At 56.8% G+C, this 16,870-nt stretch overlaps 1 protein-coding gene across 1 annotated transcript; it reads left to right on the forward strand.

Annotated features, from left to right (window-relative positions):
- Positions 1-6,118: 6,118 nt before the first annotated feature.
- EVX1 (even-skipped homeobox 1) lies at positions 6,119-9,625 on the forward strand (the record flags this gene model as incomplete). Its single annotated transcript, XM_079932304.1, has 3 exons — positions 6,119-6,640; positions 8,199-8,446; positions 9,083-9,625. The coding sequence occupies exons 1-3, from the start codon at positions 6,214-6,216 to the stop codon at positions 9,623-9,625; spliced, it is 1,218 nt and encodes a 405-aa protein (XP_079788430.1). The 5' UTR covers positions 6,119-6,213.
- Positions 9,626-16,870: the final 7,245 nt, after the last annotated feature.

Below are 16,870 nucleotides of genomic sequence, written 5' to 3' on the forward strand. Positions count from 1 at the left end.
CCCTCAGGTTTTGTCCCTTGGGCCAATCAATCCTGGAAGACAGGTGGAGAGAGGTAGCTGCCATCTAAGGGAAAACATCTGGTAAAACCATACCCCCCCCCCCCATCAAAGGGATCAGGCAATTGTGTCTGAAGTTTGGTGGCTCTGTAGGGGCTGTAGAGGGTAGGGGAATCTTGGAAACTGAAGGCTAACTTCAATGTCTCTGTGCACTTTTCTGGAGAGAGATTTGCCAGATATGTGAATGGCCATGACTCCCAAGATGTTAAAACTGGTTAGGTAAGCCTGATGAGTTTGCCCCTTTCCAGATAGGTGCTCAGGGCCTCAGTGGATTGTAATGGTCAAAGACGGACCAGACTTTGTGTCTTAGGGTCTCCAGAACCAGCTGCTGCAGTGACATTCCTATTTTGGAATTCAGGCCCTGAGGACTCTTCCCACCTGCTTGAGTAGATCAGTTAGTCTCTCTTACCCCACATCCCTAAGGGTGACTCCAGCCACTCTGCAGATATGCATAATCCCCACCCAGCCTCTGATCCCTTTCTTAAAAGAGGGTAAGGCCTGGAGGACTTCTCTGGGACAAGTTTCCAAATGGCTTTGGGCCATTTTATTCTTTACTCTCCTTCATGCCCAAAGTGAGTGGCTAGAGGTTAGGTGCCTACACCTCTCCCCACACACCCCCACCCTCCAATGCCCGTAACACACACTTCTCCTAGCCCCTGTGAATTTTTCTGGGAGTACGGAGGAGAAAAGGCCTTGGCAAAAAAAAAAACACAAGTGGAGTTTTGGGAAGGAAAGATTCAGAATGCGATGCCTGGCAGTTTCTAATGGCTCCAGTTTTGAGTGTGGACCTGAAGTTAGAGGGATGGGAGTTGAGTCGTTTATATATGAGCCTCCTCTCTGTGCTTCAGAAAATAGGGATGATTCATAATATCTTCCTTAGGGCCTGTTGTGACAATGAAAAGAGCTAATACAGGTGAAATGCTTAGAACAGTGACTGCTCTTTATCATGTGGGGCTTCCAGATTTCCACATGGGGTTCCTCTTTGCCCTCCTGGGAAATCATGGAGGAGCAGGGTGAGGACAGCCCAGGTATGTGGGTCTTGAGCCTTCTGATTCTGGGGGCGGGTGGACACTCTGTGAGGCCCCTGGACCCAGCTTGATCCCAGAAAAGCCTGGGGGTTTGTGGAGGATGCCTTATGGAGAGTTAAGGCACTGTTGGGTGTTTGGGCATACCTGCTCGCCAGGGAGGGACAGGGACTTGGAAGGAGCATTAGTCCAGGGCCCAACATTCAGCCAGGCCCTGGCCATGAGTCAAGACCACCGGTCACCCTATCTGTGTGGGAGAAAAGGCGCTGCTGCTTGTTGAGGTCTTTTAAAGGAACTGCTATGTAGATTAAAGGAGAAATGGGCATCAATGCACTTTGTAATGAAAGCAAATTTCAGGATACTAATGGTGAAAAAAACCCATACCATCTCTGCTAAGATAGGGGAGGGGGACGTCTGGGTCTTTGGGTGCTTGCATGTTGGGGAATTACTTGACCAGAACTTGGGCCCTTCCAGCTGGTGGCTTGAGGAAGGAGCAAGCCTTGAGCCTGGGGAGGTCCTCAGGACACCAGTCCTGCCCTTGGTCCTCCAGCTCCCGGGTGGGCAGGTGGTAGGTGTAAGGATGTGGGCTGTCCAGTCCATAACCCCAAGCTCAGGGTTCGGATGTCCCCGGGCTCAGGCCTACAGGAGCCTAGAGTTGACAGGTGTAGAAGCAAGAGTGGCTGCAGGACTGGCTGTCTGTGAGTACCTGAGGAGCAGGAGTGGTGGGGTGGTGAAAGCCACCAGTTTCCTGTCCCTGGTGCCTTCACTCCAGGAGGTACAGAGAGAAGGGGGTGCTTGTTTGGAGTTCCAGAAGCCGCAGGTTCTGCCTGCCCCAAGGAGAAGCTGCTCTGTGGAGCCCACTGCCACCAACTCCCTCTGCACGGTGGGCGAGGGGCGGGGCGGGGGATGTGGTCAGGGATGATCCGCACCGCCGCCCCCCCCCCATCCCGGAAAAACCCTACCTCTGGGCATCTGAGATCCAGTGGACCTTGTTCCAAGTGGGGCACACCCTGCGGTACCTCTGGGCTCTGGGTTCCCAAATGGGCGTCGGCAGCTGCCAGGGATGAGACGGGGACTGACCGCCAGAAGTCCCCTCACCTCCCACTATTACAGCAGCGGCGACCCAGCCGCGCGGGAACTTCGACCGCCACAGCCCGCGCGCCACAGCTTGGAAGATGACCGAGGGCCCCAAATCAATGCCCCGGGAGCCCGGCGACGCTTATTGTTCAAAGGGAAGCTCCCTTTGTTCTTACATTTTACTAAAGTGAGAAGCGAAAACAACTTTTCCCTGATCAATATTTTGCTGGCACTGAAGCAGCCAAATTAGCTCCCGAACCCTATTCCCCTGTCCCAGGTCTCCTCGCCCCTTCCTTTCGGCGGGGACTCGTGCTTGCTGCCGGGAGGCCCCGCAGCTGGCTGGAGAGGGTGCTCAGGGCCTCAGACTATGGCCCCGAAAGGGTCCGCAGGCTACCGAGGCGTTCCCTACCCCCTGCCGCCGCTCTCCGGAGCCGGGGTTTTCTCGGGAAGCGAAGAGGCTCCAGCGGATCAGCGCGTCTTGTGCCCAGGCCCGGCTTCCGATTCCATTTAACACAACCCGCGCATCTTATCTCCGCGTCTCCTCCCCGGGGTTCCCACCCACCCCCTGCCCAGCCCAGCCGGGCGGAAGCGGAGCCGCGAGCTTTTGAAGTCCGGAGAATTTCAATCCCTGAGGAGCCGGCTGGACCTAAAACCGCCGCCCCAGCGGGGGAGGGGACAGCAGGCCCGCGGAGGGGAGGGGGTTGTCCTCCCCGCCGAGGGAGGTGAGAAGCCGTGGGGGCCCGGACCGGACCCCAGTTAGGCTGCTATCACCCCCTCTCTGGTTTTATGAGGTTGCCCAGACCTCGGCGACGCGGGCTGCATCCCCTCTGCGAATTTACCTTTTTTCTCCTGCCGCGTAGGGAATAACCTTCATGACACAGTGATAACCACGCTATCAAAACGCCTCCCCCTAAACCAAAAAACCAACCAAACAGAAACAAACACCCCCCAAAAGAAACACACACAAAACCCCAACCAGAAACAGTGCTCTTATCGAGTCCCGCCTGTTTTCTTCTTTCTCTTGTTAAAAATTCGACCTCTTCATCTGATGTTGGTGAAAGATGCTTTTGGAAGAAGTGACATTTGGTTAAAAAAAAATTTTTTTTTCCTCTTGCGCTCGGGGGCATCTTAGGCCCCTAAAGACAGGGAAAATTGAGGCGTTTTGAAAGGGCGGAGGCAGGAACCGGGAGAGGGATGGGGCATCCCTGAAGCTTCAGCTCCGAAGCCACAAGGAGGCAGCCCCCCTACCGGAGAGGCTGAACCCGGACTCGAGCCTCCTTCCTCCTGGGACGCAAGGGGAAGCCCCGCTCGGATGGGCCGGACCCAGGAAGGAGACGCAAGTGCCACCTCTTGATCTTTCAATCCTACTCCGCTTTCATCTCGCAGGGAAAACCCCAGAGGAAAAGAGGATCAAACGCAGAGCACTCCCATTGAATGCAAAGTGGGGGCGGGGCGGGGCGGGGCGGGGAACCAGGAGTCCCTCTGAGGAACTGGCCTCTTGGAGGTGAGCACAGCGGGGCCGGCTGTAAGTTGGTGGAGGGCTGCGGGGGATGAAGTGGGGGAGGGAAGGCGTGCCCCAGGCCCAGTGCTGGAAGGGCCCTGCCGAGGGTGGAGGACAGTGGCAGATCTAACACAAACGCTGGTGGCTCGACTTTGACAGGAAGGAAAGAGCAAGCCAACTGCTCCCTCAGCCTCTGGCTACCAGCTGGAAAGCACAGGGCACCACAGCATCCTAGGACAACTCTGCACCAGGGCAAAAGCCTCTGGGATCTGATCCCAATTGCTCCTCTCACCTGTAAAATAGTCTCCAGGATTTGGGGGCTAGCAGTGCTCAGCACCTGGTGGCTTTGGGAGTTCCAGGGAGTGGAGACGTTTGTGCAAACAATACCGTCCAGATCCTTCTGCACACCCCACCCCAGGGGAGGTTAATGAGCATCTTCTCATGGAATGGGGGAGAAGTCAAAGGCAGTACTTGAGAAGGGACGTTGTGTTTCCTTGTTTCCTCCACCACCTCTGGAAGCCCACAGATAGGAAGACTGAGGCAGGGAGAAGAGAGAGGAGTAGAGAAAAAGAAAAAGGAGGAGGAGGAGAAGAGAAAAGTAAGAGATAGAAGACCAAAAAAAAAAAAAAAAAGAAAGAAAGAAAGAAAAAACTTAGTGACAGAGGGACTTTTCTTTAGAATTTCACAAGTTGGGGCTTTGTCTTGGAACATCTAGAAGGAGGTGGTGCAAGGCAGGCTTCTGCGGCTGTCAGCTTAGCGCTAGAAGCTCTGAGGAGGGGACAGAGAAAGGAGAGTTGTAGGGCTGCAGAGCCAAGGAGGGGCCTGCCTCCCAGCCTCAGCAAAGTGGGGAGAGACCCAGCCCACCTACCTGGCCCGGACACACTTGCTCAAAGCTGGCAAGGGGTCAGTTTCCTAATGGGTTCCACCTTCCCTGGAAGATGACCTGAGAGGGAGCCTGTGGCTGTTCCCAAATATATTCAGCACTGCTCACGCCCCTCAGCCCTGCCATGGGGGTCCCCTTTCTGTTCGCGACGATTGATGAGAACCCCAGTCACTTGTGCTTTCATGGCATTTTCGATGACTTCTCTCTCTTCTCTCCCAACGCCACCCACTTTTGGAGCAGGGGACCAAAGCCCCGGGGCAGGGCGTGAGGGAGAACCCTGCGAGTCAACCCTCTGTGAACCCCAATGCTGCGTGCTGGTCGTTCTCGACCCCTGCACCAAATCTCTGGGTGAGAATAACACCTTCTCCCAGCTAGGAGCCTCTGCCGCTGCCGCTGCCGCTGCCACTGCGGGGGCCACATTTGCCGGCGCTTCTGAACTCCCAAAACCTGTTTCGGGGGAATTCGTTGACTCTGAACAAATACCTTAAAATACAGGCAAGAGAAGAAAAAAGGCTACCCTTAGAACCTCTCCCCACCCTACATACCTGAAGTGCAGGCGAGGCCCGAGCAAATGGGAAGCGATTTCTTCCATGAATAGCCTTCTGGAGGTCAAGCTGGGCTGTGGAAAGCTTAAGGCCACCTAGATGGGGAGGGGGGGATTAAAAAAAAAAAAGCGAACATTTGGAGTCAGCAGCCAAGGCCGTCTTTAAAGAAAAATATTAAGACATTTATCTCTTGCCCCTTGGGGATGAAAAATGGCAAAGTTCTCTTTTAGATCCCAGGAGGAAGGAGACAGCTGGGGGTAGGGGCTGGGAGGGAAGAGGAGGGAGGAAAGAGACCCCAGGCTCAAGCTCTCCAGACAACTTGCGGGGGAGGGAATATGCTTTTCAGTAGCTGGTAAAAAAGACGTTGGAGCCCGGGCGAGGTTAGCTCGCCAGGGACAGGCAGTTGTAATAATGACGAGAGAAGGGAGGCTTGTGAACCGGCCTTCACACTTCTAAAATTCAGTTAAGGATTCTCTCATCGGTGTTAGAACAAGGCACCAAGTTAAGAAAACAAAAGCCCGAACAACAATAAGAAAAAAAAATATATCAAAAGCGTATTCAATTACCGAGTCCCGCAGCCTCTGCGGAACTCACCGCGTTAAGCTCTCTTTTCTTTCTGCGGAATTCCATTTGCATCCCCTCTGCCTGGGTGTCTCCCTCTCTCAGTGTGTGTGTCTCTCTGTTTTCACACTCTCCTCCCCATTCGAGCGAGGCCCACACCTGGCGCATCACTGCCGAGCCATTAGCTGCGGGTCTCCTTTCATCTTCGCTGTAGCAGACGTTTCTATTTATCCACTTGCGCTCGCCGAGTGGCGTCACCAGCGGTACTGTAATGACGATTGCAGCAGGAGGATGACAGCTTAGAAAGAAGAGGGCAATGGGGCTTTCTCCCAGAGGCGGTGCGGCACAGAGGAGCGCTCGCATCACAAGGTGACCCCCAGCTCCCCACCGCCACCACCGCTGTCACCGTCGACACCGCGTTCCGGCCGCTCCGCGCTCGTCCAGTCGCCTGGCCTCTTTCTCCCCCCCGCAGCCAAGATCTGTCGGACCGCTGGGGACCCAGGGAGCCGGGGGGCTAGGAGCTCACTTGGGTCTTTCCCCCTCCCCCCACTCTGAGAGCCCGGGATGGAGAGCCGAAAGGACATGGTTATGTTTCTGGATGGGGGTCAGCTTGGCACTCTGGTTGGCAAGAGGGTCTCCAATTTGTCCGAAGCCGTGGGCAGCCCGCTGCCCGAGCCACCCGAGAAGATGGTGCCCCGTGGTTGCCTGAGTCCGCGGGCTGGTCCTCCGGCCGCCCGGGAGCGCGGCGGGGGAGGCCTGGAAGAGGAGCCGGTCGACGGACTAGCAGGCAGCGCTGCGCGGCCGGGCGCCGAGTCGCGGGCAGCCGGGGCCGCAGTGCTCGGCCCCGGACCTCCGGCTGCCTCCGCCGACAGCCTCTCAGGCCAGGGGCAACCCAGCAGCTCGGACACCGAGTCGGATTTCTATGAAGAAATCGAGGTGAGCTGCACCCCGGACTGCGCCACGGGGAACGCCGAGTACCAGCACAGCAAAGGTAGCCACCGCGCCCCTTCTCTCCCCCGGCCTCCCAACGCGCCCACCTTCCACTTCAGCTCTGGAGGAGAGGAAGACACTCCTTTCCCCCAGGGCGGGGTGGCTGGGGGGACCCACCTGAGCAACTCTCCCCCGCTATCTGCACCCTGGCGGGGGGTCTCCTTCTGTGCTCTGGCATTGGCGGGACTGAGGGTGACAGCTGTGCTTTGGGGGAAGGAGGGAGACGCAAGCCCTGGGCTTGAGGGGGATTCAAAGCGCACCCCAACCCCCCAGAGCTTTGAGGTACTGCTTCAACGGCGCGGGGAAGACACCTTCTCCCGGCGTGGGCGAGATCAAACGCGGGTCCGGGCAGTTTGTGGCTGGCGGAGTGTAAGGAGTATCCAGGCGCGGAAGCCGGGAGTCCATAAAGGACCGTAAAATCGCGGCCAACTCGGGCGCCCGGGTGCTGCGGCCCTTCGGCCAGTTTGCACGTCGGTCAGAGGTCCAAATTACCTTGTCACTTCCCGGGCTCGGTGGCGCCAGGTCGGAAATGGTCCCAATGATCTAATTGCCTTTGGTCTCCGGTTGCATTTGAAAAGGCAGAGCTCTGGCCCTCCCCCCTTCCCCTTTCCTTCCTAGTCCCACTTCTCCACCCAAAGGAAAAGGAGCTGCAGGGGGCAGGAGCCCCCCCTTCCTTGGGTTACACTCATATGGGGGGGCCGTCACACTGCTGTAACTGGAGAACCCCTCCCTGACCAGGGGCTAGCGGGGGGGGGGGTGAATGAGCAGGAAGGGAGTCTCCCTGAGAGGGGTGGAAAGCTAGTTGGAAGAGCCCACCAGCAGACACTCCTCCACAAAGCCGTGCGGGTGGGTGAGAAGAGCCTGGTATGGACGAAAAACCACCCCCTGGCCTTGGCAGCCAACACCTTGTTGAGTACCCACATCCACGCATTACCATCTTGTCCACTCAGCCCAGACTAAGCATAGCATACCCTCAGACTAATCCATACTCCATTCATACGTAGTGAGGTAACAGGATACTCACACACCCCTGTGCCGTTCCACAACATATGCAGCCTAGTGCACATTCCCACACCTGCACCGCAGCCTGGCACACAAAGCAAGGAAACTCAGTCCCTGCCCAACTTCCTGCAACGCTCCAGCACAAAGGTGCATCTCAACTCACTTGCCTGTCAGATATGCATATCCTTGCCCACACCTGTCAATGGTGGGCAGAAAGTTCAGAGCGGCTGCATCTCCCCTGTGCCCCAAGGCAGGTAGGCAGGGCGGCTGGGGCTTTTGTTCCCAGCAGGCCTTACGGAGAGGCCTCCCAAACAGCAGCCCAGCCAGGCCTAATGGTTGCTGTGTGCTCCTCTGAATGGTGAGCCTCTGTCCTCCATTCCTGGGTTCTCAAAGTCCCTGCCACCCCCGCAGAGGCAGAGTCTGAGGCTACTGAGAAGGGGAATGTCCCTTTCCATCACCCCCTCCCTACACACCCTTGGCCTACAGCCCCACATGAGCAGTGTCTGTGTGTCTGTTGTGTGTGCTGTGTGTGCGTATACTCTGGGCTCCCTGCACAGGGCCTGGCTCCGAGGCACTGACCAGCAGTCCCAATGGCAGCGGCGAGGCTCCCAAAAGCAATGGCAGTGGTGGCTCCCAGGGCACCTTGGCCTGCAGTGCTAGTGACCAGATGCGACGGTACCGTACTGCCTTCACCCGGGAGCAGATTGCACGGCTGGAGAAGGAATTCTACAGGGAGAACTATGTATCCAGGCCTCGGAGATGTGAGCTGGCGGCTGCTCTAAACCTGCCGGAAACCACAATCAAGGTAAGAGCTCCAGGGACCAGGAAGACGGGGTGCACCCAGTCAGGAGGAAATAAATACCAACTTCCCACTTCCTAAATCGTTAGCTAGGAATTGGGGCCTGGAGTCTCCCTGCCCACATGGCAGCTAGGCCGGGGGTGGCTAGGCCTGGTGCAGGTGCCAGGCGCCAGCAATTTGCCCACCTGACGGTCCCTAGGCGAGCGCGGCTGCCATGCGCTTGACGGTCCCTTTCCTAGCCAAATAAACAGCGGGGATGAAGTGCCTGTGCAGGTGACAAGGAAGTGCCCCATGGGAGAGCAGCAGGAAAGGGACATGTTTCCGGGTAATCTCTGCCCGCCGCCTCAGACCGGTGGAGTCCTCGGTGCCCCCATTACTTTGCCATCCACACCGGGTTCCGGCGTCCTGGCGGCGTGGGCAGAGGGGAGGAGGGACAGAGACTGGAGTGGCTCCCTGAGCCTCTCCGGGAGGGATTCCAGCTCCGGGTGGGGGGGTGGGATCTGCATCTGCCCCCGCCCAGAGGGGCTCCGCCTCCGCTCTTTCCTGTGCTGCCGGCACAGTCGCCCGCAGTGGGGCGGGACTTCTGGGCTCTGCGCACCGGGCCCGCGCGGCCGCCGAACCCGCTCCTCTCCTCCCCGCCAGGTGTGGTTCCAGAACCGGCGCATGAAGGACAAGCGGCAGCGGCTGGCCATGACTTGGCCGCACCCGGCCGACCCAGCCTTCTACACGTACATGATGAGCCACGCGGCGGCCGCGGGCGGCCTGCCCTACCCCTTCCCGTCGCACCTGCCCCTGCCCTACTACTCGCCCGTGGGCTTGGGCGCTGCGTCCGCCGCGTCCGCCGCCGCCTCGCCCTTCAGCGGGCCGCTGCGCCCGCTCGACACCTTCCGCGTGCTTTCGCAGCCCTACCCGCGGCCCGAACTGCTGTGCGCCTTCCGCCACCCGCCGCTCTACCCGGGCCCGGCGCACGGACTGGGCACCGCGGCCGGCGGTCCCTGTTCCTGCCTCGCCTGCCACGGCGGCCCGGCCAACGGGCTGGCGCCCCGCGCCGCCGCCGCTGCCTCGGACTTCACCTGTGCCTCCACCTCCCGCTCGGACTCCTTCCTCACCTTCGCGCCCTCCGTGCTCAGCAAGGCCTCCTCTGTGGCGCTGGACCAGAGGGAGGAGGTGCCCCTCACGAGATAAGGGGCCGCCCGCCGGCAGCCGACTCCAGGACGCCCGTGGGCAACCCCCGGGGACTCAAGACAGCGCCCCTCCCCGCCCCCGGGGTACCGAGGGGAAAGAAGAGGGCCGCTGAGGACCAGCGGGATTTGGCCTCGAGCATCGGGACGCCCGGGAAGCGGCCGTGGCTGGCGCTTTTGGGGAGCAAGAGTGGGGGTGGGGAGGCCGTGGCTGAGAGACCTTCCTCTGGGGTGGCGCCTCTTTGTCGTTCTTCACCGGCCGCACTCCCCCTGACCCGGGCTGAGGCCGTGGTTCCAAAGCTAAACAAACTTAGCTGCAACAGCAACCGATATGCAGCCCCTAAGCTCCCCAGCCCCCCACTCCCAACCCCTTTCTCACCTGGAACCCCTCCCCCCTGCCAAGGCCAAGCCCACGCAATGGAAAGGGAAATTGCCGTCTCTCGGAACAAAATGCTGTGTATGCAGAGCAGGTAGAGATTAATCTTTGCCAGCTTTTCCAAGGCATGGCAAGGGGCTTGTGGATGGCAACGCACCAGCCATCTAGGAGAAAGAGGGAGAGGACTTACTACGGCGGAGAATCCTGGCCCTCCCAAGGAAGCTGGGGGCTCTCTGACCCTCCTGGAGCCTCAGTTTCACAATATTCTCTGATTCTAGCATCTACCACCACCTGATCTCTTTCCTCTCTCCTAGCTTCTTGATCTCTCTCTTGTAACTTCATCTCCACCCCTACTTTTTGTGTACCGAGGGCAGGGAGGCTGCAGATACCCCAGGCTCCCCTGGCAGCTTCTACCAAGCCTCTTCTCCCTGAGCCCAACACACACCCTGATTAGCAAGCGATGTGTGTGAGGAGGGTTTTTGAATGTTGAATGTATAATATGATCACCATGCGGCTGGCTGGCCGTGGAGCCCAGAGCTGAGCTGTTAACAAGGCGCCCAGGGAAGAGCTTAGGGAGCAGGGACCTCATCTCTCTCCCTCGGTATCTGGTGGCAAATGAGAAGCAATTTCCAGCCCTTGCCTTCCCTTCACCAGGAGCTTTCTGGCCCTTCCCTTTGCATTTGGCATTTTACATTCTTCTGTCTCCCAAGCTGCCAATGGGGCTTGACTTTCCAATTACTAGCGGGAGCCTTCTGCCCCTTCTGGGGACCTTGTCTCTCCCCTCCACCAGGGTTTGTTTGGGAACCACTCCCAAACTCTCACTTCCACAGTCATTCTTGCAGCCAATTTTTGAGAGAGGAGAACTTGTACCCCACCCCACCCCCTACCTCCAAGGCAAGTTTCACCCTGACTGGGAGGGAGTAGTTCTTCCTGTAGGGAATGAATTTGATTTGGTTTTCCTTTGACGCCCAAAGAATTTGCTGTTACAATTTGTTGACCATGTTGCAATAAAGCTGGATATGATTCTCACTTTAGCATTTTAAATTTTTTGGCAGCGGGCAGTATGTTAAGTCCTTTTAAATGACTAGTTCAGCCGTCATAGGCTTGGGTAGGCAAGGAGTCAAAAGACGGTCACACAGTCTCCCAAGCCTCTATTGGGCATTGGGAGGCTCCAAATGGACATTGCACAGAGGTGGAGAAGGAGGGTTCTGAGCTGAGCTGCCCTGGCGTGTGAGTTTCCTTAATTCTGTGCATGCTAGGAGACTTGGCTCAACTGGCCCAGCAGAGCACTGATCCCATCAGGGGCTCACCCTGATGGTTCCTTCTCCAGTTGCCCCAACCCTTTGAGGAAAGGGGACTCTGGACTCTGGTCTCTGTGGATCCTACCTCCACCCCAACCCAAGGTGGAGACGAATGAGGTAGTGGGGGTGGAGCTTGAGCACTGCAGAGAGCTGGGTTTGCTGGTCAAGCTGGGTCTGCATCTTAGGGTGAGGGGAGAGGAGGGAGGAGGACTCCTGAGTTGGGATGGGAGGGTTTGAATCTTCTTCAGACTGGAAGTCATCTCCAAGGATGGAATTCTGGTCAGGGCAAAGGGACAGACACTGCTGAGTGGCCCCCTCATTGTCATCCTCTGTCCCCATAGGAGAGCCACTGTGGCTGTCTCTGAAGAGATGGGTGTCATCAGCAGGCTGGGCGCTCAGGATTGCATGGACTCAAGGGTCCTCTGCTGGTGTATCCATGGGCAGGCGGGGACTCTTTAATCTGCCTCCATCCCCCCTTGGGGTTTAGAGCAAACCCTCCCAAACATAGCACTCCCCGCCCTCCCAAGCAAAGCCTTGTGCTGAGGTTTCCAGTATCCTCTCTGCCACTCACCCCACCCCCCAGCCCTGAGCAGCTCCCTCTGCAGTTGGGAAGCTCCAGGTGCCAAACCCCGGCAAATTTCTCGGTTACTTCACATCGGACCAAGATTGCTTGCGACAGGTAAATGGGCTGCGGGTTGCCGTAATGCCAGGCGTATTTTCAGTTAATAGGGAGGGAAAATGAGGTGTCTGCAGCAATATTGGAAAGTACAAGATCGATGATCTGGCCTCGTGTCCAATCAGCAGCCTTTAATTGACTGTATTTTCTGGGTAATTGAGCCTCTCTTCCTCCAAATTGCAGTGGAAGATATAACAATACATCTTGCCAGGAGGAATTACTCATTATTTCATAATGAAATTTCCCTTTTGCCAAGGTTTGCGGTTTGGTGCTGGGCACGCACTACTCACACTCCCTCGAAGACCCCCACACCTAAAAATAGGCTTTTCTGCCTGCGCCGGCAGCAGCGTCTGGCCGGATACTTCCATTTTGGTGATGGGGTGGGGGCGGCTGGATGGGACATGATCGTGAACAAGGCCCTGCTCGTCCACAGCCTCCATCTCTTCATCTGTAAAAGGAGAAGGCTAGACCAAGCAGTAGGACTGACACTGTTGTTTTCGTATTATTGTTTTTGTTTTTCAATTTTCTGAGCATCTCTACTTAGTTTTCCCCCATCTCGGTCCCATTTTGCAGGTGGAAAAACGGAGGTTCTGGTCTCACACAGCTATTAGTGACTCATGTAGCTATGAGCTCCCGGCTCCGTTGGCTTCCCCTCCCCTGTCCTAGGCCTCTTTGGGGCCCAGAGTCCATGGTCACCCCTCGCGAAGTCTGACACCTCACATCCGACTCACACTTTCCCTGGGCTCCTCAACCTATTCGGGACCCAGCGGGGCCTGGGAGCGCAGACCAGCGCTCAGCCGCGGTCCATCGGTCCGGGAAGGGAAGACCAGCCACCCAGCAGCCCGAGTGCGCGCTCAGCGCGAGCCATCGCCGTCTTGTTAGCGAGTGATTGATTGCCTTATTAAAGCGTGTTCTTGTAAGTGTGACCAAACTGATTGCATTGCATATGTTTGGGATAATGCTCATTTTAAACAACAGGATAAGGAGGATGAGCTCGGCAGAGCCTCCGAAGACGAAATGATTCCGGCCAGCAGCTCCTTAACTCTGGCATTAAATTGCCCAGTTACATAGCAAATCACTTGGTTCCTCCACCCTTGTCCCCATTTTTTTTCCTGGCCTGCAGTTTGATCGCATCCCCCAATGTTGTCTGTCCCACGAATGATTTCTCTAGTGACTATATCGGCCCTGCTTTCCCAACCGGGAAACCCGCGCCGGCACATTCCAGACATCGAGTCCCTCTGCCCCCATCCCAGGCAGAGGGAGAGGTGATTCAGAATGCACCCTCTCACCCCAGGCCTCCCAGGGGTATATGGCCCTAGACGGTCGTGGCAAACGGGAGCTTAGGTCCCCGCTGCAGTCGCGTGCCTCCCCACCCCCAGCCTAGGACTTTCGCAAAAGTTTAAAAGATTCTTTTGTTCTCCAGGCTTTTCCCGCTCGATTGCTTCCATTATTCCGCAATCGAGGAAACACCCTTCGCCATATGTCGGCTGAAGAGCGTGGGTGTCACGGGCGGACAGTTGTCGAGGGTGGCCAGACGAATGGCATTCTCGTAGTGGAAAGAGCTTTTCCTTCCTAGCATCCTCTCCAAGCACCATCATCCGGAGTGAGTGAGGGAGTAGTGTCAGAGAATGGGGGGAGGAAAAGGAGGTTGGGCCAAAGAATTGGGATTTTCTTCCAATTACTCTACCCCCAACCAATCCTTGTGGCCAGGTTCTCTTTCTGGGCCTGTTCCCTAACAAAGAAATCCTCAGCCAGCCTCCACCCACTCCAGTCGACTAGCACGGGAGCCAAACTCCTGGCAGATTGAACTTCCTAAGGGACACCTTTCAGATACTCTGGAATTCTGATTTGTTCAAGCTGATGGTGGTTATCAGGACAAGTCAGAAACGACGCCACTCTTTGGGGTGTCATTTGTAAGTGTAGTCGCACGGATTCGTTTGCAAGATCCAGCTAAAATGTGTCTGGATAAGTGACTTGATCTAAACGGCAAATTTCTCCCATCACCCAGCTTTTCCCTGGCTCTTGCGGGGGCAGACATATCAGACCGCATTAGGGCGAAACCGAGGCCCAGCTCACCATTGGTGCCAGGTTGTGGACCCCGAGATGTTGATTCTGAAGGGGGAAAAAAACCGACGGCAAAACGCATGCTACCATCTACAAAGCACAAAGAAACACAAAGTCGTTTCCAAAATCGCCTTCTCAGCAAATAAGTGTGTGATATTCTGAGCAGGAGAGAGAGAAAGATTGCCACTTAAAAATAACATGAAAGCATTAAGTAATTATTTAAAACAAGGCTGTTTAGAAAAATATTTGTATTTATTGCAGCTGCTCAATTGGCCTCGTTAAAGTCGGCGAGCATTTAAATTGTGTTACAATCTCATTTAAATCCCACGCCGTTCCAGCAGGCTGAAGAGCTTGAATAGACCAATCACTTCATAATGATGATGAATGAGAAATTAATTCAGATACAAGCAAGACAATTTAGGCCTTCATCTGTTTAAATAGCCTTCCAATATTATTCGCGATCGCGGGTCACAGATTGAATCAATTGTCCAATCTTGTGAAAGTCATATCCTTGCATCTTCATCGAGATTATTTATAGCGCAGTGAGGACTGCTGAAAGGTATACGCTGTTAACAGGGACAGTTACTCAAAGGGAAGCGTTTATAAAATGGAAAACAAATGCCGGGGTTAGTAACAAATGGGATCAAAAGCAGTCATTGCAGTCTGGCTCCTCGAGGGAAGCGAGCTGGCGTGGCCCCCGCAGTATGAGGGGCGCTGGGGGCTCGGCCTCTAGCCTCTCCTCCACCCAGGTGAGGCCGGGGCTTCCGGGCGCGCCAGCCAGCTCTCTGGCTGCCGTGGCGACCCGGGGCCGCCCTCGCCTAGGCCCGCTTCAAGTCTGGCGGGAAGCCGCGGCAAGGCCCTCGCGCCCCGGCCCGGGCGGCGGCCGGTGTGGCCCGGGCCCCGCATCTGGAGGCACCGCGCCCGCGGACATCGACCCCAGGCCGTGCCCTTTGCGCCGGGGCCTCGGCCACGCCCAGGATCCACCAGAGTCCGACATACTCTGGCCTCAGCCGCAAGGGTCGGGAGGCCTCGCCGCGCGCACGGGGTGGGGTAGCAGGACTTCTGGACTCTGGACGCTCGGTTTCTTCTTACCCTTGGCCTCGGGCTAAGCCGACAGCCGAAGCGCCCCTATTTCCACGGGGTCGCTCACCCCGCCATTCCAGGGCCGGAAGCTCGCCTGGGGTCGCCTCACTTCCTGCGGGGCCTGGGCCCCTCCCCGGCCTGCTTCTCCGGGTGCCCTCGGGCCTGCGAGTGGCATCCCGCTCTGCAAAGAAGAGCCAGTTCCTTCCTTCCGCCATCGAAGTGCCGCTCCCCGCATGCTGAACTAACCCCTCCCGGGGACGCCGGTTCCCACGAGCTGTCCGCCTCGCATCCCCAGTGCAGCCCAGGAGGCCGTCACGACTTCGAGGTGACATGTGCCTCCCCGAGGTGTCCGCTTCCCCTTCCTCGGCCGGGTTAGGCAGAGACCCTGAGCAGTGTGCGCGGGGAAGTGGGTTTGTTTTTTCCCCGAATCGGTCCGGGCGCGTTAGTGGTAACCTAGTGTGCCGCGTCTACACGGGCTCTGTTTGTTCGCGGGCCCAGAGGCGATCGAGTCTTTCCAGGCGGAGCTCTGTGGGGATAAATGTGAGATGGGCTCAAAACAGACGAGCGGGAAAGATCGTTTGAGGTGCCGGGCCTGGAGTAGGAGAGGAGAGCGTGGGGCTCCCAGCGAACACAGAGCGGGGTCCACGCGGTACAGCACCCGCCCCACCCCCGTCGCGTCGAGGTGCTTTTTATTTTATTTTTTATTCCTCTGTATTTCTGTGTTTTGAAACAAAGGCCCAACTAATGGATTCCTGGCGCTCTGAGGACCCACTCCCGGGAGCGACTTTGATGTATTGCTGTCCAATTAGTGCCTTTAATTGGTGTCCTCGGGGACAGGCCGGCCCGGAGCTGGGACACAGCCTCCTCTCGCCTCTCCTACACACTGGAAAGGTAAAATTTATAACGCACTGTAGCAATCCCTTGGGAGAGCGAGCGAGGGAGGGAGGCCGGGAAGGAAGGGAGAGGTACAGCTCCGTTTTGTAGAGCCCGGACCCTCCAGGCGCGAGGTCGTGGATAAGGGTCCAGATCCCCCGGTTTCTACAGTTTCCTGACTCCCTCGCGGTCCTGGCAGGAGGGCTCGGGCGTCTGAGTCGCTGAGGATTATAAATTTGCTCGCAGAAAGGCCAAGGGAGCGCGCATCGTCTGTAGAAGCCCACCCCATGTGGTCTCTCATCTCGTTAATAATGGCTGTTTGTTAACAAGGATGCGGAGGTTAAATAATCTGGGTGGAAGATTAAACACGCCTCATCAAGGCGCTGGGAGCCGAGTTGCACAGAGACCTGAGCCGGAGCCGCCTGGCTCCCTGGAACCTAGAGGAAGGTGGGAATAAAGCGCCTGCAAGGAGCCCTGGGGTAGAGGAGGAGTGAAGTCCTAGGCCCCCTTTTCAGGGTGTTTCCCCCATAAAGTTAGCACAGACCCAACGCCATGTAGTGTTGAATAGAAAATCCATCTAGGAGCCCACCCCATTGAAGTGTGGATGTCAAACCTTGTCAGGGGAGTCTGCTGGAGATCAGAAATGGAGACCTTGGTCTGAATCCAAGGCCCCACTTTGAGGAGTGGTGGCTAGCTGCTGCCTCTCAAGCCTTACAAACTCACAACTCTGGGAAGTAAGGGGTATTTGTACACACGTCATTCACAGTGAATTGCAAAGCGGAAGATGAGGCTTCACGCTTGGGTTCTGTCCTTAAATAGCTGTGTAATCTCTATTACATTATTTTCCTAGCTTCATTTTCTTATTGTATAAGATAG

The sequence above is a fragment of the Stenella coeruleoalba genome (assembly GCF_951394435.1).
Source record: "Stenella coeruleoalba genome assembly, chromosome: 9".
NCBI lineage: Eukaryota > Metazoa > Chordata > Mammalia > Artiodactyla > Delphinidae > Stenella > Stenella coeruleoalba.